The following is an 18,282-nucleotide window of genomic DNA, read 5'->3' on the forward strand; positions in this document are numbered from 1 at the left end:
GGTGCAGTGGCTCACGTCTGTAATCCCAGCACTCTGGGAGGCCGAGAAGGGCGGATCATGAGGTCAGGAGATCGAGACCATCCTGGCTAACACGGTGAAACCCCGTCTCTACTGAAAAATACAAAAAACCTAGCCGGACGAGGTGGCGGGTGCCTGTGTTTCCAGCTACTCGGGAGGCTAAGGCAGGAGAATGGCGTCAACCCGGGAGGCGGAGCTTGCAGTGAGCTGAGATCGCGCCACTGCACTCCAGCCTGGGGGACAGAGCAAGACACCGTCTCAAAAAAAAAAAAAAAAAAAAAAATATATATATATATATACACACACACACACAATTTTGTGCAATTTAAAATTTTTTTTTGCTCATAAAAAAAAATATATATAAAATTTTGTGCAATTTAAATTTTTTTGAGATGGAGTCTTGCTCTGTTCCCGAGGCTGGAGTGTAGTGGCGCGATCTCAGCTCACTGCAAGCTCCGCCTCCCGGGTTGACGCCATTCTCCTGCCTCAGCCTCCCGAGTAACTGGGACCACAGGCGCCCACCACCTCGCCTGGCTAGGTTTTTTGTATTTTTCAGTAGAGATGGGGTTTCACCGTGTTAGCCAGGATGGTCTCGATCTCCTGACTTCATGATCTGCCCATCTCAGCCTCCCAAAATGTTGGGATTACAGGCTTGAGTCACCGCGCCTGGCCGCAATTTAAATTTTATACGTTAATCATTATGTATTATTCTGACCTGCATCTTTCACTAAACACTATATTCTTGAGCTTCATCTGTGTTGATGTATTAGCCATGGTTTATTTCACATTTCCCCTATTGTCTGGTATTCTATTGTTTGAATATACCTCATTCAATCATTTTCCAATTGGTGAATATTTGCATATTATTTTTACTTTTCTGTGATTACAATGTTCTTCCATACTTTCTTCTACATGCCTCCTAGTATGCACGGACAATATTTCTAGGAATCTAGGATATATATAGTAGAACTGAGAGGTCACAGAATATGTGGCATGTTCAAGTTTACTAAGCAGACTGACAATATTTCTAGGAATCTAGGATATATATAGTAGAACTGAGAGGTCACAGAATATGTGGCATGTTCAAGTTTACTAAGCAGACTGACAATATTTCTAGGAATCTAGGATATATATAGTAGAACTGAGAGGTCACAGAATATGTGGCATGTTCAAGTTTACTAAGCAGACTGATGTATACTCCTACCAGCGGTGGATGAGAATTGCCATTGCTTAACATCTTCAGTTCTTCAATAATACTCAGTATGTTGGATTTTTAAAGTGTTAACAATTTGATGTGTAAAATGGTCTCCATTGCAGTTTTTTTTTTTTTTTTTTTTTTTAGACGGAGTCTTGCTCTGCCACCCAGGTTGGAGTGTAGTTCCATGATCTCGGCTCACTGCAACCTCTGCCTCCTGGGTTCAAGCAATTATCCTGGCTCAGCCTTGCGAGTAGCTGGGATTACAGGCATACGCCACCACGCCTGGCTATTTTTTGTATTTTTAGTAGAGATGAGGTTTCACCATTTGTTCAGGCTGGTCTTGAACTCCTGACCTTGAGTGATCCACCTGCCTCGGCCTCCCAAAGTGCTGGGATTATAGGCGTGAGCCACCGCACCCAACTTTTCTTTGTTTTCTTCTTTTTTTCTTGAGACAGAGTCTCGCTCTGTTGCTCAGGCTCGAGTGCAGTGGTGTGATTTCGGCTCACTGCAACCTCTGCCTCCTGGGTTCAAGCAATTCTACTGCCTCAGCCTCCTGAGTAGCTGGGATTACAGGTGCAAGCCACCATGCCCTGCTCATTTTTGTATTTTTAGTAGAGACAGAGTTTCACCATGTTGGCCAGGCTGGTCTCAAACTCCTGACCTCAAGTGATTGACATGCCTTGGCCTCCCAAAGTGCTGGTATTACAGGCATGAGCCACCACACCCAGCCCATTGTCATTTTAAATGTGCATGAGGCTGGCCCTATTTGGAGATATCTGTGGCTCCTGTGGTGGGCTGAATTGTGTCTCCTAAAAAGAAAAATCGAAGTTTTAATTCCTAGGATATGTGAATGTAACAATATTTGGAAATTGGGTGTTTATAGATATATAATTAGTGAAGATGAGGGCACACTGGATCAGGGAACGCCCTAAATCCAATGATTGGCATCCTTATCAGAAGGTCACGAGACACAGGCATACAAATAATGACATGTGAAGGTGGAGAAAGAAACTGGAGTGATCTGTCTACAACCAAAAACATCAGGACTGCTGGTGGTTACCAGCAACAGCAAGGAGCACAGAGCAGACTGTCCCTCCAAACCTCTAGAAGGAACCAGCCTGCTGCCACCTTGGTTCTTCTAGCCTCCAGAACTATGAGAGAATAAATTTATGTTGCCATAAACCATCCAGTGTATGGTAATTTGACATGCCAGCTATAGGAACTAACAGTCTCCATCTTCACTAATAAATCCTTTCTGATGAAGATTTTTCACCATGTAAATGACTGAGCACAGAATAATGGTTAGTTGGTAGTTTTATGAAATAACAGGCATTATATTTTTTGCCATAAAGGAATGAGAATTTTTTTTTAAAGGACAGAATTCAGTACTAAATTCTCACTGCAGGTAATCTCACAAAAGGCAAAAGTAATATTTTCTGTTCTAGTACATTAAGAATCTGCCCACTGCTAGAATTGCTAGCAAATCTGTCGCCAGGAGTATCTTGTGTCTCCCACATTTACCATTTAAAACACAAAAACACAAACTGGATAGCATGAGGCAAATTGCCAGAGAAGAGAATTTCTTTCCCATCCTAGTAGAATAAATCCAAATTATCTTTGTGGTACTGAGGATGTCTGGTTTAGCACAGTGTAAAGTTGTAACACTTTAACGGGCTATAAATTCATAGTCACTAATTCAGTGCTTGCCAGGAGTTTTGCTAGAAAAGGATGAGAAGGATTAAGGTTGTCACTGGGTGCAAGAAAAATTATGAAACATTTCTAATATGGTCAACCTCAGTTAAAGATAAAGAGAGAAGATTTCTTCTTCATGAAAAAACAAATGTGAATATTTTAAAATTTACTTTACCTTTTATACCAAAAAGTTCTTGTTTGTAACTCAAGGAAACATTTGAAAATCTACTGAAAAGTTTTCACAGACTTTAAAAAATTTACTTAAGAAAGAATATTAGACTGCGTGTGGTGGCATGTACTTGTAATCCCAGCTACTCAGAAGGCTGCGGCAGGAGGATCACTTGAAACCAGGAGTTCAAGTCCAGCCTGGGCAACATAGTGACCCTGTCTCTTAAAGACCTTAAAGTCTTTTAAAGACAGGGTCTCCTTTTTAAAATACCCTGCCTCTTAAATTTTTTCTTTAAATAAATAGATTAAGCTGGCAATACTTCAGAGCTGGCAAGCTATAGCCCATGGGCCAAAACCAGCCTGCTGCCTGTTTGTATCTATAAAGTTTTACTACAACATGGTCACAACCATTAATTGATGTATTGTCTATGGCTATTTTCAAGCTACAACTGCAGAGCTGAGTGGCTGTGACAGAGACCAGCTTTTAACTGCTAAAAAGCAATTATTATCTGACCTCTTATAGAAAGAGGTGTCTGACCCATGATCTAGAGTGTCTCAAACTCCTAACTACGATTATCACAAAGAGAGAAAACCCTAAAGTCTCATTTGAGAAGGCAGTTCTAAAGCAGTCATTATTCTGACCTGAGAACCTTGGGCGGAAGTGACCCTTCAGACTCTCTTAATATGTATTATAATTTTCTATTTCTTCAAGGGCCACCTGTGCCAATGCCTAGACACACCATAACTACCTAACACAAAGCACGTCTGTTCCACTATAGAAGAATCAGCCTCAACAGCTCTTATACTTACAGATGTTCTTCAAGCTTCTTTTTTAGAAGGACTGACTAAAAATGAAAAACAAAGTTAGTTTATTACCTCATATTTTAACTAAAATAATTTTTTTTTAAGTTAAAAGTACAACAGTCAGAATTTTGAGTGAGCTCTCAGTAATTTGTTTGGTCAAAGAGCTGAAAACACACAATGTACCCCAGTTTAAATCTCTTTAATAAAGGGAGACATGTAATTAGATTATAATTACATCCCCCTAAGGGATGACAATCAGTATGAAATACCCACAACCTGGATATATATATGAATTCTCTATTTATAATCAGGCAGATGAATAAAATAGGAATGAAAAAGCCACTTAATTATAGACCTAATATTCCTGGATTTGGTAGGCAGACAGGACCCTAGTAATAACAGATTTCCCTTAAGACACTTATCTGCTATTTTCCTTGAGTCATGATAAAGTATTGGGTCAGTTTCTATAAATACGTCTGACTTAATCAGTGACTTATGAAAATGCACAGGTTATAAATAATTTATGCAATGGTATGGGAATGTGAAGGATAACATATGCACAACCTTTAATATGTTGGAGAATGTAGCTTTCACTGGGTTAAAAAAAAAAAATGACTCCTGAAAAGCAGGAGATCAAAATTGACCTAAAAATAAACAATAAAGACATTCTCTATAAGACCACTAAATTTCATAATTAAACTTACACAGTACATACTATTAATCAATTTTATGAAACATTTTGAGATAAATGGTTATATAATTAATTCAGTCAAAACCCAATTAATATAGGCTTATAAAACAAATTGTCCAATCAACGCCAGTGATGAGGGAAAAGGAACCCTCACACTAAGTTCTTTTGATAATAATTACCAAAAATTTTTATTCATTTCCATTCTAACACAGCTCTGTAATACTTCAACTTTCACTTCTTTCCTCAATATGTTAACTATAGTTACCTCAGTAGATCCACATGTCCTCTATCACCGCTTCCCAAATATACAAAAAGATAACCCTGTTAACTTTATAAAAAATAAAAAAATAAAAAAAATAGAAACAGGGTCTCACTTTGTTGCCCAAGCTGGTCTCGAACTTGTGGGCTTCAGTGATCCTCCTCCCACCTCGGCCTCCCAAAGTGCTGGGATTACAGGTGTGAGCCACTGCACCCGGCCAACTCTATTAACTTTCGATTACTGCTCATTCCTTCTTTAGCACAGGGGTAAAACGTAAATACTTTTTAGAAACTTTAATTCTGTGCTTATGATTTGATTAGAGTCTAGCAAAACTTTAACTCTGAGAAGATATATATAATAAAACAGTTAAATGGGTGGTTAATATGCCAAACAATGCTCTAAATCATGTCATAGACACTGTCATATGTAAACTTCACAGCCTGTGTAACAATAGCCCCATGTTACAGTTGAGGAAGGACAGGCTGGAGAACATTTAGTAGCTTTCAAGCGGCAGATCCAAAACCCAGGTCTGCCAGACCCCAGAATCCATGCATAGCCTTCACCTCCATGCTTCCTATGCTGCAGTGCCTCTCCAAACTGAAGACTGTTCCTACCAAAGCATGGGGCAGGAGGAGGGTAGACTGAATCAAGATAATTTATATAAATTAATTAATTATAATAATGGGATGGAACAGGAGTGGAATGGGGAATAAAACCAAGAGCAGACTTCTTGTCAGTTGACTCTAAGAGTTCGATATCCTTTGAGTATCTTAATTGTAAAGGTCCTAAACCTACAAGGCAAGTAATCCAGATATTCATTTTGTACAAAACTACCTTAACAAAATTTTCCATACCATCAACTATGATGGCAGTCTAAATCCAAAAACTGCTCACTATATAAAAATGAAAAGGAAGCCATACTTACAATAGCCTTGAGCAGAAACCATGCCAAGAGACAGAGAGGACAAATTAGTATGAAGCAAACACAGCAGCCAAGAGAAGAAGGAATGATTTAGTAATTCATGAACGGAAATAAAAGATATGACTTCTTTTTTTTTTTGAGAGGGAGTCTTGCTCTGTTGCCCAGGCTGGAGTGCAGTGGCACAATCTCTGCTCACTGCAAGATCTGTCATCCGGGTTCACGCCATTCTCCTGCCTCAGCCTCCCGAGTAGCTGGGACTATAGGCACTCACCACTACGCCCGGCTAATTTTTTTTGTATTTTTAGTAGAGACGGGGTTTCACCGTGTTAGTCAGGATGGTCTCAATCTCCTGACCTCATGATCCGCCCACCTCGGCCTCCCAAAGTGCTAGGATTCCAGGCGTGAGCCACTGTGCCCAGCCCAAGATATGCACTTTTTAAAAGAAATGTACATTTTCCTTTTTTCTACTGTCTCCTCATCCTGTCTTGTGCTCTGAAGTTTTATATATTGCGGCTAGCTCAAATTATCCATATGGCTGGATATAACAATGTTTTTCTGCTTCCATGCTAAAAACAAATTACATAAAAATAATAATAAAAATGTGCAACCCCTTCTACTCTGACTTAAGATTATATGAAAGGACTGTGCTTTTGATAACAGAAGCTGGCAGAAGTTATGTTGTTCTTCTCCAGAGGGGACCACTTCCTTTGGCAGGTTGCTTTATGTGTTGCACATTCCCGAGATGCAACACTCTTAAGTTAGAGAAAGAGAAAAGTAAGACAAAAACATAAAAATATCTGCTGGGGCAAGAACCATATATCCTGTATTGTACTATTTATTTCTCTAAGCCATTTGGAGGCACGGTTTCAGCTATCTGAATCTTTTCTACATATAGAAAAGAGCTCAGAGCAAAGTTCTGCTTAGTTTACAGCAAGACACTGGCATCTGGACAATCAAATAAATGGACGAGTTTATGTAAATAGTACTTGACAAGGCTGGCATCTCACTTCTGAAATATATTCTGTTAAAGTAATGGCCCACAGCATATTTAATTGGATTTGATTACCATAGTGATACCTAATCAAGCTATGCCAAATTATCTTTTGAAGAATAAATGCTTTTATGTTTCAATGTAAGAGAACCATGCACAATGGCCATCATTGTAACACTGAAGTTTAAGCTGATTCTGATATTTCACCATTTTTACTTCCCATGTACCACATGCCCTTCCCTCACTCCCATAACAAATCAATAAAAGTCTCCTCAGACTTTCAGAGACCAGAATGGATTTTACATTTATCTCAGTTTAAAGGACCTAGTGATTTCACTGAATTCAGAAATGTTGCCCCATTCAGTTCATCTCTAAGATACTTAATTAGGCTTAGTAATATTTTAATACACTCATGTAGTTTTGTTTCACCTCTTTGTGATTTAGCATTTTGAATAAAAACGTTTTAAATTTTAATAAGGGCATACAGAAGTTTAAATGTTGGTGACAATTTTAGGAATCAGAAATCAATCTGGGAATCTAACAAGGACTGCCAACGCATTGATTAAGGGATAAGCTAACATCACTCATGTTAGAATGAAGAACAGGTTGCCAATATACACAAGATGATGTCTGGAGAAACTCATTAAGCTAGGCCATGGATGAGCTTTTTGTATCTAGTATTCACAAATTTTAAGTAACATACTTAACTCCCTTTCTTTGGTTCCTTTTGTTTTTATATCCTCTTATGTTAAAAAGGCCAAATGGAATTGGCTACATCTACAGTTTTGAAGTTAATCCTCCAAAATGACTCTATCAATGGAAACAAACATTTATGCTCAAATGCCACAGTTTACAGCAAATTACACTGGTAACAGGAAAGAAACAAAACATCTGGTTGAAGCAAAGACTGATCACCAAAATTTTGTTTTTTCTCCTCTTTACATTATTTTTGAACACTCTTTAAGTCTTAGCTCTGCTGTTTACTGTTCATTGAACATAAAGGATTTGCAAAATTTGACTTACACTTTTGCCAGAGATAGATGACTATGTGCTACCTGAGTACTGTGATAGAAGGTTAAAACACAGGTGTGAAGAAAGGCAGTCCTTGGCTAATACATTTACACTATTCTAGTGCAAGTGTGCAGAGTTGTGACAGAGACGCAGAGTGCTGGGGGATGTGAAAAAAGGGCCAGTGTTGGGGAACAGAAGGAGTAAGAGGGATTCAGAGATTTAGAGAAAATGTAATTCTAGGGAAGCAGTATTTTCTTAAAATCACTTTTACATTAAAAATTTCTACTTGAACATTCCAAATTCCCACTAGCAATTTTTTTTGACCAAAGGGGAAAAACCCTATACTTCATCTTTGAACACTGAGTTGAGCACATTTAAAACATAAAGCCTCAATTAATTCCTCAGTTGGTAACTAGAAATGAATTTCTAATTCCCAGCAGAGTGAATCTGAAGAGACAGATCTGGTCCTTTTTATAAGGAATGTCAGTAAAAAGGAAAACATTGTTTCTTTTCTATAACCAATATAATACTAAATTATTTTGATAAAAAACATCAAATAAAAAATAAAAGTTATTTTTCAACATTGTGAAACTGTCGGACCATGGTTGGTACATATTAAAACTTACATCTTCTGCTTTTGAGCCTTGATCCTGTAAAGATTTCTGTAATTCTTCAACTTGTGACTGTACTTCCAGAAGTCTTTGATTCACCAGCCTAGAAATGAAATGTACATTAATTTTCCAAGTGGCGACTTATGTATGCCTTTTTTCCTTAGGTTGTCATATCAGTTAGAAAGTATAATTAGCAAAATAAAGTCTCATGTTCTAGCAGTAGTAGTATAGTAGTGGCCTAATGTTATGAGTGCCAGCTTACTTTTCTGATTATTTTTGGTATTGCTTGAAATTTCGAATGATGACTTCTAACACAGTCTTTGGGTGGGCACATATTTTAGAACCAATGTAGTTATGCATATTTCTCTGAAATTCACTTCAATACATGTTTATGAAGACTATGTCTCAAGGACTGTGCTCAGCATTAGTATTAAAAGATCTCTGCACTCAGGCAGGGCATGGTCGCCCATGCCAGCACTTTGGGAGGCCAAGGTAGACAGACTGCATGAGCTCAGGAGTTTGAGACCAGCCTGGCCAACATGGTGAAACCCCATCTCTACCAAAAATACAAAAATCAGTCAGGCATGCTGGTGAGCACCTGTAAGTCTCAGCTACTTGTGGGGATGAGGTAGGAAGATTGCTTGAGCCCAGGAGGTCGAGGCTGAAATGAGCTGTGTTTGTGCCACTGCACTCCAGTCTGGGCAACAGAGTGAGATCCTGCCTCACACACACACACACAAAAGATCCCTGCCCTCATGGAATTAAAGCCCAGTGGGGAGGAAAAAGTGTAAACAAAATACAATCAGATAAAAACTTCCAAGTAGTACATAGATGCATATAAAAATAGTTGGTCAAAGAAACAGTAACTCTCTGGACGAGTTAAAATACACTGGACTTGAAATGAGACTAGAACAATAAATAAAACATCTGTGGGTTATGGGTGGGAAGGAGATTCAAGACAGAGGTCAGTATGTCCAAAGTATGCAGAAAAATAAGAGGATGCAGTGAATTCAGGAATGGTATGATGAAGAGTATGTTATGAGAGGAAGAATGGCTGGAGAGAAACTGGGGAAAAGGAGATCAGCACAACCCTGTATGGAATACAAAGTGTCTGCTGGGATTACCCTGTAATCAGCAAGCCTCAAGTCAGGCTGAAACTGGAATAACTCAGACAACCTTAAATAACGCTGATTCCACAGTTTGACTTTCTTTTTTCTTTTTCTTTCTGTCTTTTTTTTTTTTTTTTCTTGAGATGGAGTCTCCCTCTGTCACCCAGGCTAGAGTGCAATGGTGCAATCTCAGGTCACTGCAACCTCCGCCTCCCAGGCTCAACCAATCCTCGTGCCTCAGCCTCCTGAGTAGTTGGGATTACAGATGCGCACCACCACGCCTGGCTAATTTTTGTATTTTTAGTAGAGACGGGGTTTTACTATGTTGGTCAGGGTGGTCTCGAACTGCTGACCTCAGGTGATCCACCCACCTCGGCCTCACAAAGTGCTGGGATTACAGGCATGAGCCACTGCACCCAGCCCATGGTTTGACTTTCATAAATTCTCTAGGTCATGATGCAACATTCAGGAGACTAGCTTACTTCCAAAGGTGTTGGGTGATACTGAAGGATTGCAAGAAGGGAAAACATGGTCAGAGAGATCATACAGGTAGTATGTCAGACAGATCACTTTGGTTTTACAATGGAAGATATTATTTAAAATGTTCAAGAGCAGGCATGAAGATGAGAGAATGCTATTATTACTATTATTATTACTAAATATGCCTGAAATAGAAAAGGACAGAGGAGGAAATAGAAAGGGACAGAGGAGGAACTATCTTGAGAAAAGGCAAAAGAATACAAGAATTTTGGTATTCACTGAGAAGGTAAGACAAAAGGAACAGGATAAGAAAGAAATATAGGGATCTGATTTTACATTTGTTGAAAATGAAATGCCTAGAAATTTGTCAAACAGCTAGATACCTCAATCTAAAGCACAGAGAAACCTGAGTTGAACATACAGATTTGGGAGCCATTTGGAGTTAACTGAGGCCATGAGCAAAAATGATATTGTCTAGAAAGAGTGTGAAAAACAGTGTAAAACACTAACAAAGATGGGCCATGGTGGATCAACCAAGGGGTAGAAAGAGGAACCTCACCCTGAAGAATATCAGAGAATGAGAGAGAATATAAGAGAAGGCTATTATTGAAATAAAAAATTTGAAGAAGGGGGAACTGAATAACAACACTGAATACAGTAGAAAGATGAGGAAAGATAAAGTCTTGAGTGCTGCTACGGGATTGGCCATTTAAGAGATGACTAGTTATCTTAGTAAGAAATACTTTCGTGAAATGGTAGTAGTAGAAGCCAGACTGCTCCAAATTAAGGAGAAAACAAGGCAACGAGTGTTTAGAATCCAAATAGCCAAAAAGTTTAATAAGAAATTTTTTTACTTAATTACAAGACATTGTAGGTTTATAATTTAGAAAGGATCACAATAAAAATGTAATTAAAGCTATAATAACTTTTTCACATCAAGGTAAAAAAATCTGAGTGGTTTTGAGTAACAAAAGGATAAATTATCGGAAAAATCCACATTAAATATGGGGACACAGGTCCATAAACACATTACTAGTAATACCGTAATACTGTTCAGTCTTTTCAGAAAGCAAAATGGAAATATGTATCCAACTAAAAGATTATTTCAACAATCCATCTTAGTCATTGTTGAGATTATTTCCTCAAACAATACTGTAAGCCTACTAGGTGGAAGCCATTGTAAACATCATAAAACACAATCCAGTGTGTACCAAGATGTTCTTTGGAATGGTTTAAAAACAGCTAAATTCTCTCAATGGGGAATAGGTGAGCAAAAACAGTAGTGGAACTGTTAAAGTATGAAGTATGTAAGTAACATAAATATAAGTAAAATATTTATGAAAAAAGTACATCTATAAAATACTCAAAAAACTGAAATAACATCAAGCATCTTCTCTGAACACAGTAAAACTAGAAATCAGTAACAAAAGAAATTTTGGAAACTATACAAACACATGGAAATTCAACAATAAGTTCCTGAATGACCAGTGGGTCAATGAAGAAATCAAGAAGGAAACTGAAAAATTCATTGAAACAAATGATAATGGAAACACAACATACCAAAACCTATGGGATACAGCAAAAGCCAGTAATAAGAGGGAAATTTATGGGCATAAGTATCTACAACAAAAAAGAGAAAACCTTCAAATAAACAACCTAACAATGCCACTTAAAGAACTAGAAAAGGAAGAGCAAACAAAACACAAAATTAGTAGAAGAAATAATAAAGATAAGAGCAGGCTGGGCATGGTGGCTCACACCTGTCACCCCAGCACTTTGGGAGGCCAACATGGTTGGATCACTTGAGGTTAGGAGTTTGAGACAAGCCTGGCCAACATGGTGAAACCCCATCTCAACTAAAAATACAAAAATTAGCCAGGGGTGGTGGTGCATGCCTGTAGTCCCAGCTACTCTGAAGACTGAGGCAGGAGAATCGCTTGAACCCAGGAGGTGGAGGTTGCAGTGAGCCATTGTGCCACTACACTCCAGCATGGGTGACAGAGTGAGACTCTGTCTCTAAATAAATAAATAAATAAATATCAGAGCAGAAATAAATGAATTTGAAATGAAGAAAACAATACAGAAGAGCAACAAAACAAAAACCAGTTTTTTGAAAAGATAAATTGACAAACTTTAGCCAGACTAAGAAAAAAAGAGAGAAGACCCAAATAAATAAAATCAGAGACGAAAAATGAGACATCAAAACTGATACCAGAGAAATTCAAAGAATTACTGGTTATTATGAGCAACTATATGCCAAAAAATTGAAAAATCTAGAAGAAATGAATAAATTCCTAGACACATACAATCTACCAAGATTGAATCATGAAAAAATCCAAAACCTGAACAGGCTAATAGCAAGTAACAAGATGGAAACCATAATAAAAAGTCTCCCAATAAAGAAAGGCCCCAGATCCGATGACTTCACTGGCAAATTCTACAAAACATTTAAAGAAGAACTAATACCAATCCTACTCAAACTATTCTGAAAAATAGAGGAAGAAGGAATAAATCCAAACTCATTCTATGTGGCAAGTATTATCCTGATACAAAAATGAGACAAAGATGCATCAAAAGAAACAAACAAACAAACAAAAATCTATAGGCCAGGCACAGTGGCTCACGCCTGTAATCCCAACACTTTGGGAGGCCAAGGCAGGTGGATCACCTGATGTCAACAGTTTGAGACCAGCCTGGCCAACATGGTGAAAACCTGGCTCTACTAAGTTACTGCATTCCAGCTTGAGCGACAGCGTAAGATCCTGTCTTAATATATATATATATATATATATATATATATATATATATATGTATAGGCCAATATAACTCATGAATATTGATGCAAAAATCCTCAATAAAATACTGCAAACCAAATTCAACAACACATTAAAAAGACCATTTATTATGACCAAATGGGATTGATCCCAGGTATGCAAGGAGGGTTCAACATCCTCATACCAACTAATGTGACACATTATATCAACAGAATAAAGGACAAAAACCATATGATCATTTCAACTGATGTTGAAAAAGCATTTGATAAAATTCAACAATCTATATAAATACCTCAAACAACTGGGTATAAAAAGAACATAACTCAATGTAATAAAAGTTACATACGAAAGACCCATAGCTAGTATCATACTGAATGGGGAAAACTAAAAGTCTTTCCTCTAAGATCAGGAACAGGACAAGGATGCTCACTATCATCCTGTTATTGAACACAGTACCAGAAGTCCTAGCTAGAGCAATCAGACAAGAGAAATAAATAAAGGACATCTAATTAAGAAAGGAAGAAGTCAAATTACAAATCAACATACAAAAATCAGTAACTTTTTTTTTTTTTTTTTTTTTTTTTTTTTGGAGACGGGGTCTCACTCTGTGGCCAGGCTGCAGGGCAGTGGCATGATCTTGGCTCACTGCAACCTCCGCCTCCTGGGTTCAAGCAGTTCTCCTGCCTCAGCCCCCTGAGTAGCTGGGGCTACAGGCATGCACCACCACACCCGGCTAATTTTTGTATTTTTAGTAGAGCCGGGCTTCATCGTGTTGGTCAGGATGGTCTTAATCCGCCCACCTCAGTCTCCCAAAGTGCTGGGATTACAGGCAAGAGTCACACCTGGCCAAAAATCAGTAACCTTTCTTTCTTTCTTTTTTTTTTTGAGACACAGTCTCACTCTGTCGCCCAGGCTGGAGTGCAGTGGCACGATCTCAGCTCACTACAAGCTGCGCCTCCCGGGTTCATGCAATTCTCCTGCTTCAGCCTCCCGAGCAGCTGGGACTATAGGTGCCCGCCACCACGCCTGGCTAATTTTTTGTATTTTTAGTAGAGACAGGGTTTCACTGTGTTAGACGGGATGGTCTTGATCTCCTGAACTCGTGATCTACCTGCCTCAGCCTCCCAAAGTACTGGGATTACAGGCATGAAACACCAGGCCCAGACAAAAATCAGTAACACTTATATAGGCCAACAGCAAACAATCTGAAAAAGAAATCAAGAATCCCATTTATGATCACTACAGCTAAAATAAAATACCTAGGAATTAAGCAAAGAAGTGAATGATTTCTACAATTAAAACTATAAAACACTGATGCAAGAAACTGAAGACACAAAACAATGGAAAGATATTCTATGTTCATGAATTAGAAGAATCAGTATTGTTAAAATGTCCATGCTGGGTGCAGTGGCTCACATCGGTAATCCTAGCTCTTAGGCAGGCAGAGGTAGGCGGATAGCTTGAGCCCAGGAGTGTGAGACCTGCCTGGGCAATTTAGCGAGACCCAGTTCTCCACTGAAAGGAAAGACAACAACAACAACAACAAAGTACTCAGTATGTCCAAGTGCCATACTTTGGCCTATTGTTGGCCAGGCATGGTGGCTCATGCCTGTAATCCCAGCACTTTGGAAGGCTGAGGTGGGCAGATCACCTGAGGTCAGGAGTTCGAGACCAGCCTGGCCAACAAGGCAAAACCCTGTCTCTACTAAAAATACAAAAATTAACTGGGTGTGGTGGCTCATGCCTGTAGTCCCAACTACTCAGGAGGCTGAGGCAAGAGAATCGCTTGAACCTGGGAGCTGGAGGTTGCAATGAGCTGAGATAGTGCCAGTGCACTCCAGCCTGGGTGACAGAGACAGACTCCAACTCAAAAAACAAACAACAACAACAACAAAACTCCATACTACCCAAAGCTATCTATAGATTCAAAATAATCTCTATCAAAATACCAATGATATTCTTCACAGAAATAGAAAAAACAATCCTAAATTCTATACAGAACCACAAACTACCCAGAATAACCAAAGCTATTCTAAGCAAAAAGAACAAAACTGGAGGAATCATGTTACCTGACTTCAAATTATATTACAGAGCTATAGTAACCAAAACAGCATGGCACTTACATAAAAACAGACACACAGACCAGTGGAACAGAATAGAGAAGTCAGAGATAAATCTATACATCTACAGTGAACTTATTTTAACAAATATGCCAAGAACTTACTCTGGGGAAAGGGCAGTCTCTTCAATAAATGGTACTAGATATCATTATGCAAAATAATGAAACTAGACCCCCTATCTCTTGCAGTATACAAAAATCCAATCAAAATGGATCAAAGATTTAAATCTAAGACCTGAAAATAATACAATGAAACTGGAGAAACGCTCCCCGGACATTGGTGTGGACAAAGATTTCTTGAGTAATGCTCCATAAGCCCAGGGAACCAAAGCAAAAAGGAACAAATGGGATCATATCAAATTAAAAAGCTTCTGCACAGCAAAGGAAACAACCAACAAAGTGAGAGACAACCAACAGAATGGGTGAAAATACATGCAAACTCCCCATCTCACAAGGGATGACTAACCAGAATATATAAGGAGCTCAAACAACTCTACAGGAAAAACTCTAATAACTCAATTTTTAAAATAGGCACAAGGAGGGCTGGGCATGGTGTCTCATCCCTGTAATCCCAGCACTTTGGGAGGCTAAGGTAGGTGGACTGCTTGAGCCCAAGTGTTTAAGACTAGCCTGGGCAACATGGCAAAAACCCATCTCTACAAAAAAAAAAAAAATAGAAAAAATTACCTGGGCATGGTGGCACATGCCTGTAATCTTAGTCACTTGGAAGATGAGGTGGGAGGATCACTTGAGCCCGGGCTGTCAAGGCAGCAGTGAGCTGTGATTGTGCCACTGCACTCCAGCCTGGGTGAAGGAGTGAGATCCTCAAAAAAAAGACAAAAGATCTAAACAGATATTTATTCTAAACAGATATTTATTTCTCAAAAGAGGCTGGACATGGTGGTTCATGCCTATGATGCCAGCACTTTGGGATGCTGAGATGGGAGGATCCCTTGAGTCCAGGAGTTTGAAACCAGCCTGGGCAACACAGGGAGATCCTCTCTCCAGAAAATTAAAAAATCAGCCAGGCATGGTGGTGTGCACCTATAGTCCCAGCTACTCAGAGGCTGACATGGAAGGATAGCTTGAGCCTGGGAGGTTGAGCTGTGATCATACCACTGCACTCCAGCCTGGGCGACAGAGTGAGATCCTGTCTCAAAAAAATAAAATAAAATAAAAAAATTAATAGGCACAGAAAATGTGGTATATGTAGATGTAAAAGACAATGTAGCACTATTTAGCCATAAAAAAGAATGAAATCCTATCATTTGCAAAAACATGCATGAAACTGAAGGTCATTATGTTAAGTGAAGTAACAGGCACAGGAAGACAAACTTCACATGCTCTCACTTATTTGTGGGAGCTAAAAATTAAAAAAATTAAATTCATGGAGCTTGAAAGTAGAAGGATGGTTACCAAAAGCTGGGAAAGGTAGTGGGAAGAGGTTAATGGGCACATAAAAATAGAAAGAATGAATAAGACCTAGTATTTGCTAGCACAACAAAGTGACTATAGTAATAATTAATGTAATTGTACATTTAAAAATAACTAAAGAGTATAATGGGATTGTTCTTAACATAAATGATAAATGCTTGAGAGGATGGATACACCATTTACTCTAATATGATTATTATGCACTGCATGCCTGTATCAAACAATCTCATGTAACTCATAAATATATATACCTACTATGTACCCACAAAAATAAAAAAAATAAACAATTCATCTACAAAATAAATGAGGATTATGATGCCTACCTCATGGGGTTGTTTAAAAGACTAAAGTGTGCCTAGCAGAGCCCCTGCACATTGCAGGTATTCTATCGATGTGAATTGCCTCTACCTTCTTTCTCCCACTTCAGGGATTGAGATAGTTAACATTTTAATCAAAGTCTAATTGCTGAATACATACAGCTGTGGGATGCAGGGAGCGGGTGCACCTGAGATGATAGTACACTCTGAGAGGTACAGAAACAAGACCAGGTCTACTTTGGCAGAATTCCTGGGGAATCCTGATGTGGCTTCCTTCTCAACCCTCCACCCTCTTCTAATATTGTTTGAGGACCGGCAGGTATTACAGACATGCTAAAGTGCTCGCTCTTGGGAAAACTAATTGGAAAGGACTTTAGAGGTCTACGACAGACTTTGCTTTCTGACAGGTGATATACATGGGGAGTGAGCAAACTGTAACAGACTCAGTGGGACCCAATGTTGTAAACTAGTAGGATATTAAGCTAGAGTCAAGGTAATATAAATACTCATTAAAATCAGTAAGAACAAACTTAGGGTAAGTCACTTAGGACAAAAAACATCCTGTGAGAGGAAGACAGGAAAAGGAATAAATATTGTGCAAACATAGTAGAAGATAAATTGGCAAGAAAGAGGGTATGGGTTAGGTATGGAGGCTTTGGAGTCAGGCAGTCAGGGTCTGAGTCTGAGTTCCCTTATCTGTAAAACTTTCATAAAGTAAGAAAGCATATTTAAGACACCCAGCACAATGCCTGAGACAAACAGGTGCTTAGTAAATATTACCTGTTATTATCATTATAGATCATAGTCAACCATAATCTAAGTTATTCATCATCGGTGTTGTAATTTAAGAAACAATCACAACAGTAAGTTGTACCCAGCAGTAAGTCACACAGGAACTTTGGTGGTGATTAGACATCCACAAACATGGACACTGTATAAATGACAATTGGCTGTCCTGTCTCTGGGAAAAAGAGCAATAATTATAAAGCCTGTGAGAAACAATGCAAAGCAGTATGAAGAAAGTTGTGGGTGTTTTCTCACTAAAAAAATATCAGGGTAGGGAGAGACTTTCCTGACTAAAATACAACCCAGAGGCAAAGGATGAATGAGGCAAACATCAAGACACTTGCACCAGAGGGACTGCCCGCCCGCCAATTGCTCCTGCAATCTCCCCCGTTCCACTGTCTCCATTTCCCACTTTTTCTGAGTACTTTAAAAAATCCCTCATTCTCTAGACTCCTAAGAGTTGATGTAAAATTTTCTCCTTCTGTTTATGCTTGATGGTGCTCTTATAATCACTCTAGCATTTATACTGATTTACACTGTTGATTCTATCTCAGTAGCTTTAAAATGTAAAGCTACAGGAAGAAGGGTAGGATGTGTACAACTGTCACAGCAATTTTGCAGATTCTAAACTTTCAAAATAAGTCAGTTGTTCCTAAGATGAATTAGTTCCTTTTAGGGTCACAATAAATAACAGATTAGAAGAAAAATGCTTTGTCAATCCAATTACAAGGGAGCTACTGCTCTCCCCACACCAACAGAGCTCCAACACACTCCTGTGGAAATGGTAAACTCTATTAGCCCAACAACAACTGTGAATTGTAATTCTTGTGAAAGACTAAATTATCAGATTTTTAAAAATCCTCTAGTTTTAATTAGTGATTAGAAAGGGTAAATGGTA

The 18,282-nt window shown here is 38.6% G+C and overlaps 1 protein-coding gene across 4 annotated transcripts in view; it reads right to left on the bottom strand.

Annotated features, from left to right (window-relative positions):
* HOOK3 (hook microtubule tethering protein 3) overlaps positions 1-18,282 on the bottom strand; it is a 137,619-nt gene that overhangs the window by 16,101 nt on the left and 103,236 nt on the right. For 2 of the 4 annotated variants that reach the window (XM_030938111.1, XM_030938109.1), the window contains 3 exons: positions 8,381-8,468; positions 5,756-5,761; positions 3,887-3,921 (listed from right to left, as the gene is read on the bottom strand). In XM_030938111.1, the coding sequence (XP_030793971.1) occupies positions 3,887-3,921; positions 5,756-5,761; positions 8,381-8,468 (129 nt within the window). The remainder of the gene's footprint in view (positions 1-3,886; positions 3,922-5,755; positions 5,762-8,380; positions 8,469-18,282) is intronic. The other 2 variants (XM_030938112.1, XM_030938110.1) reach the window with 1 other exon arrangement.

Source organism: Rhinopithecus roxellana, chromosome 9 (genome assembly GCF_007565055.1).
Source record: "Rhinopithecus roxellana isolate Shanxi Qingling chromosome 9, ASM756505v1, whole genome shotgun sequence".
Classification (NCBI taxonomy): Eukaryota; Metazoa; Chordata; class Mammalia; order Primates; family Cercopithecidae; genus Rhinopithecus; species Rhinopithecus roxellana.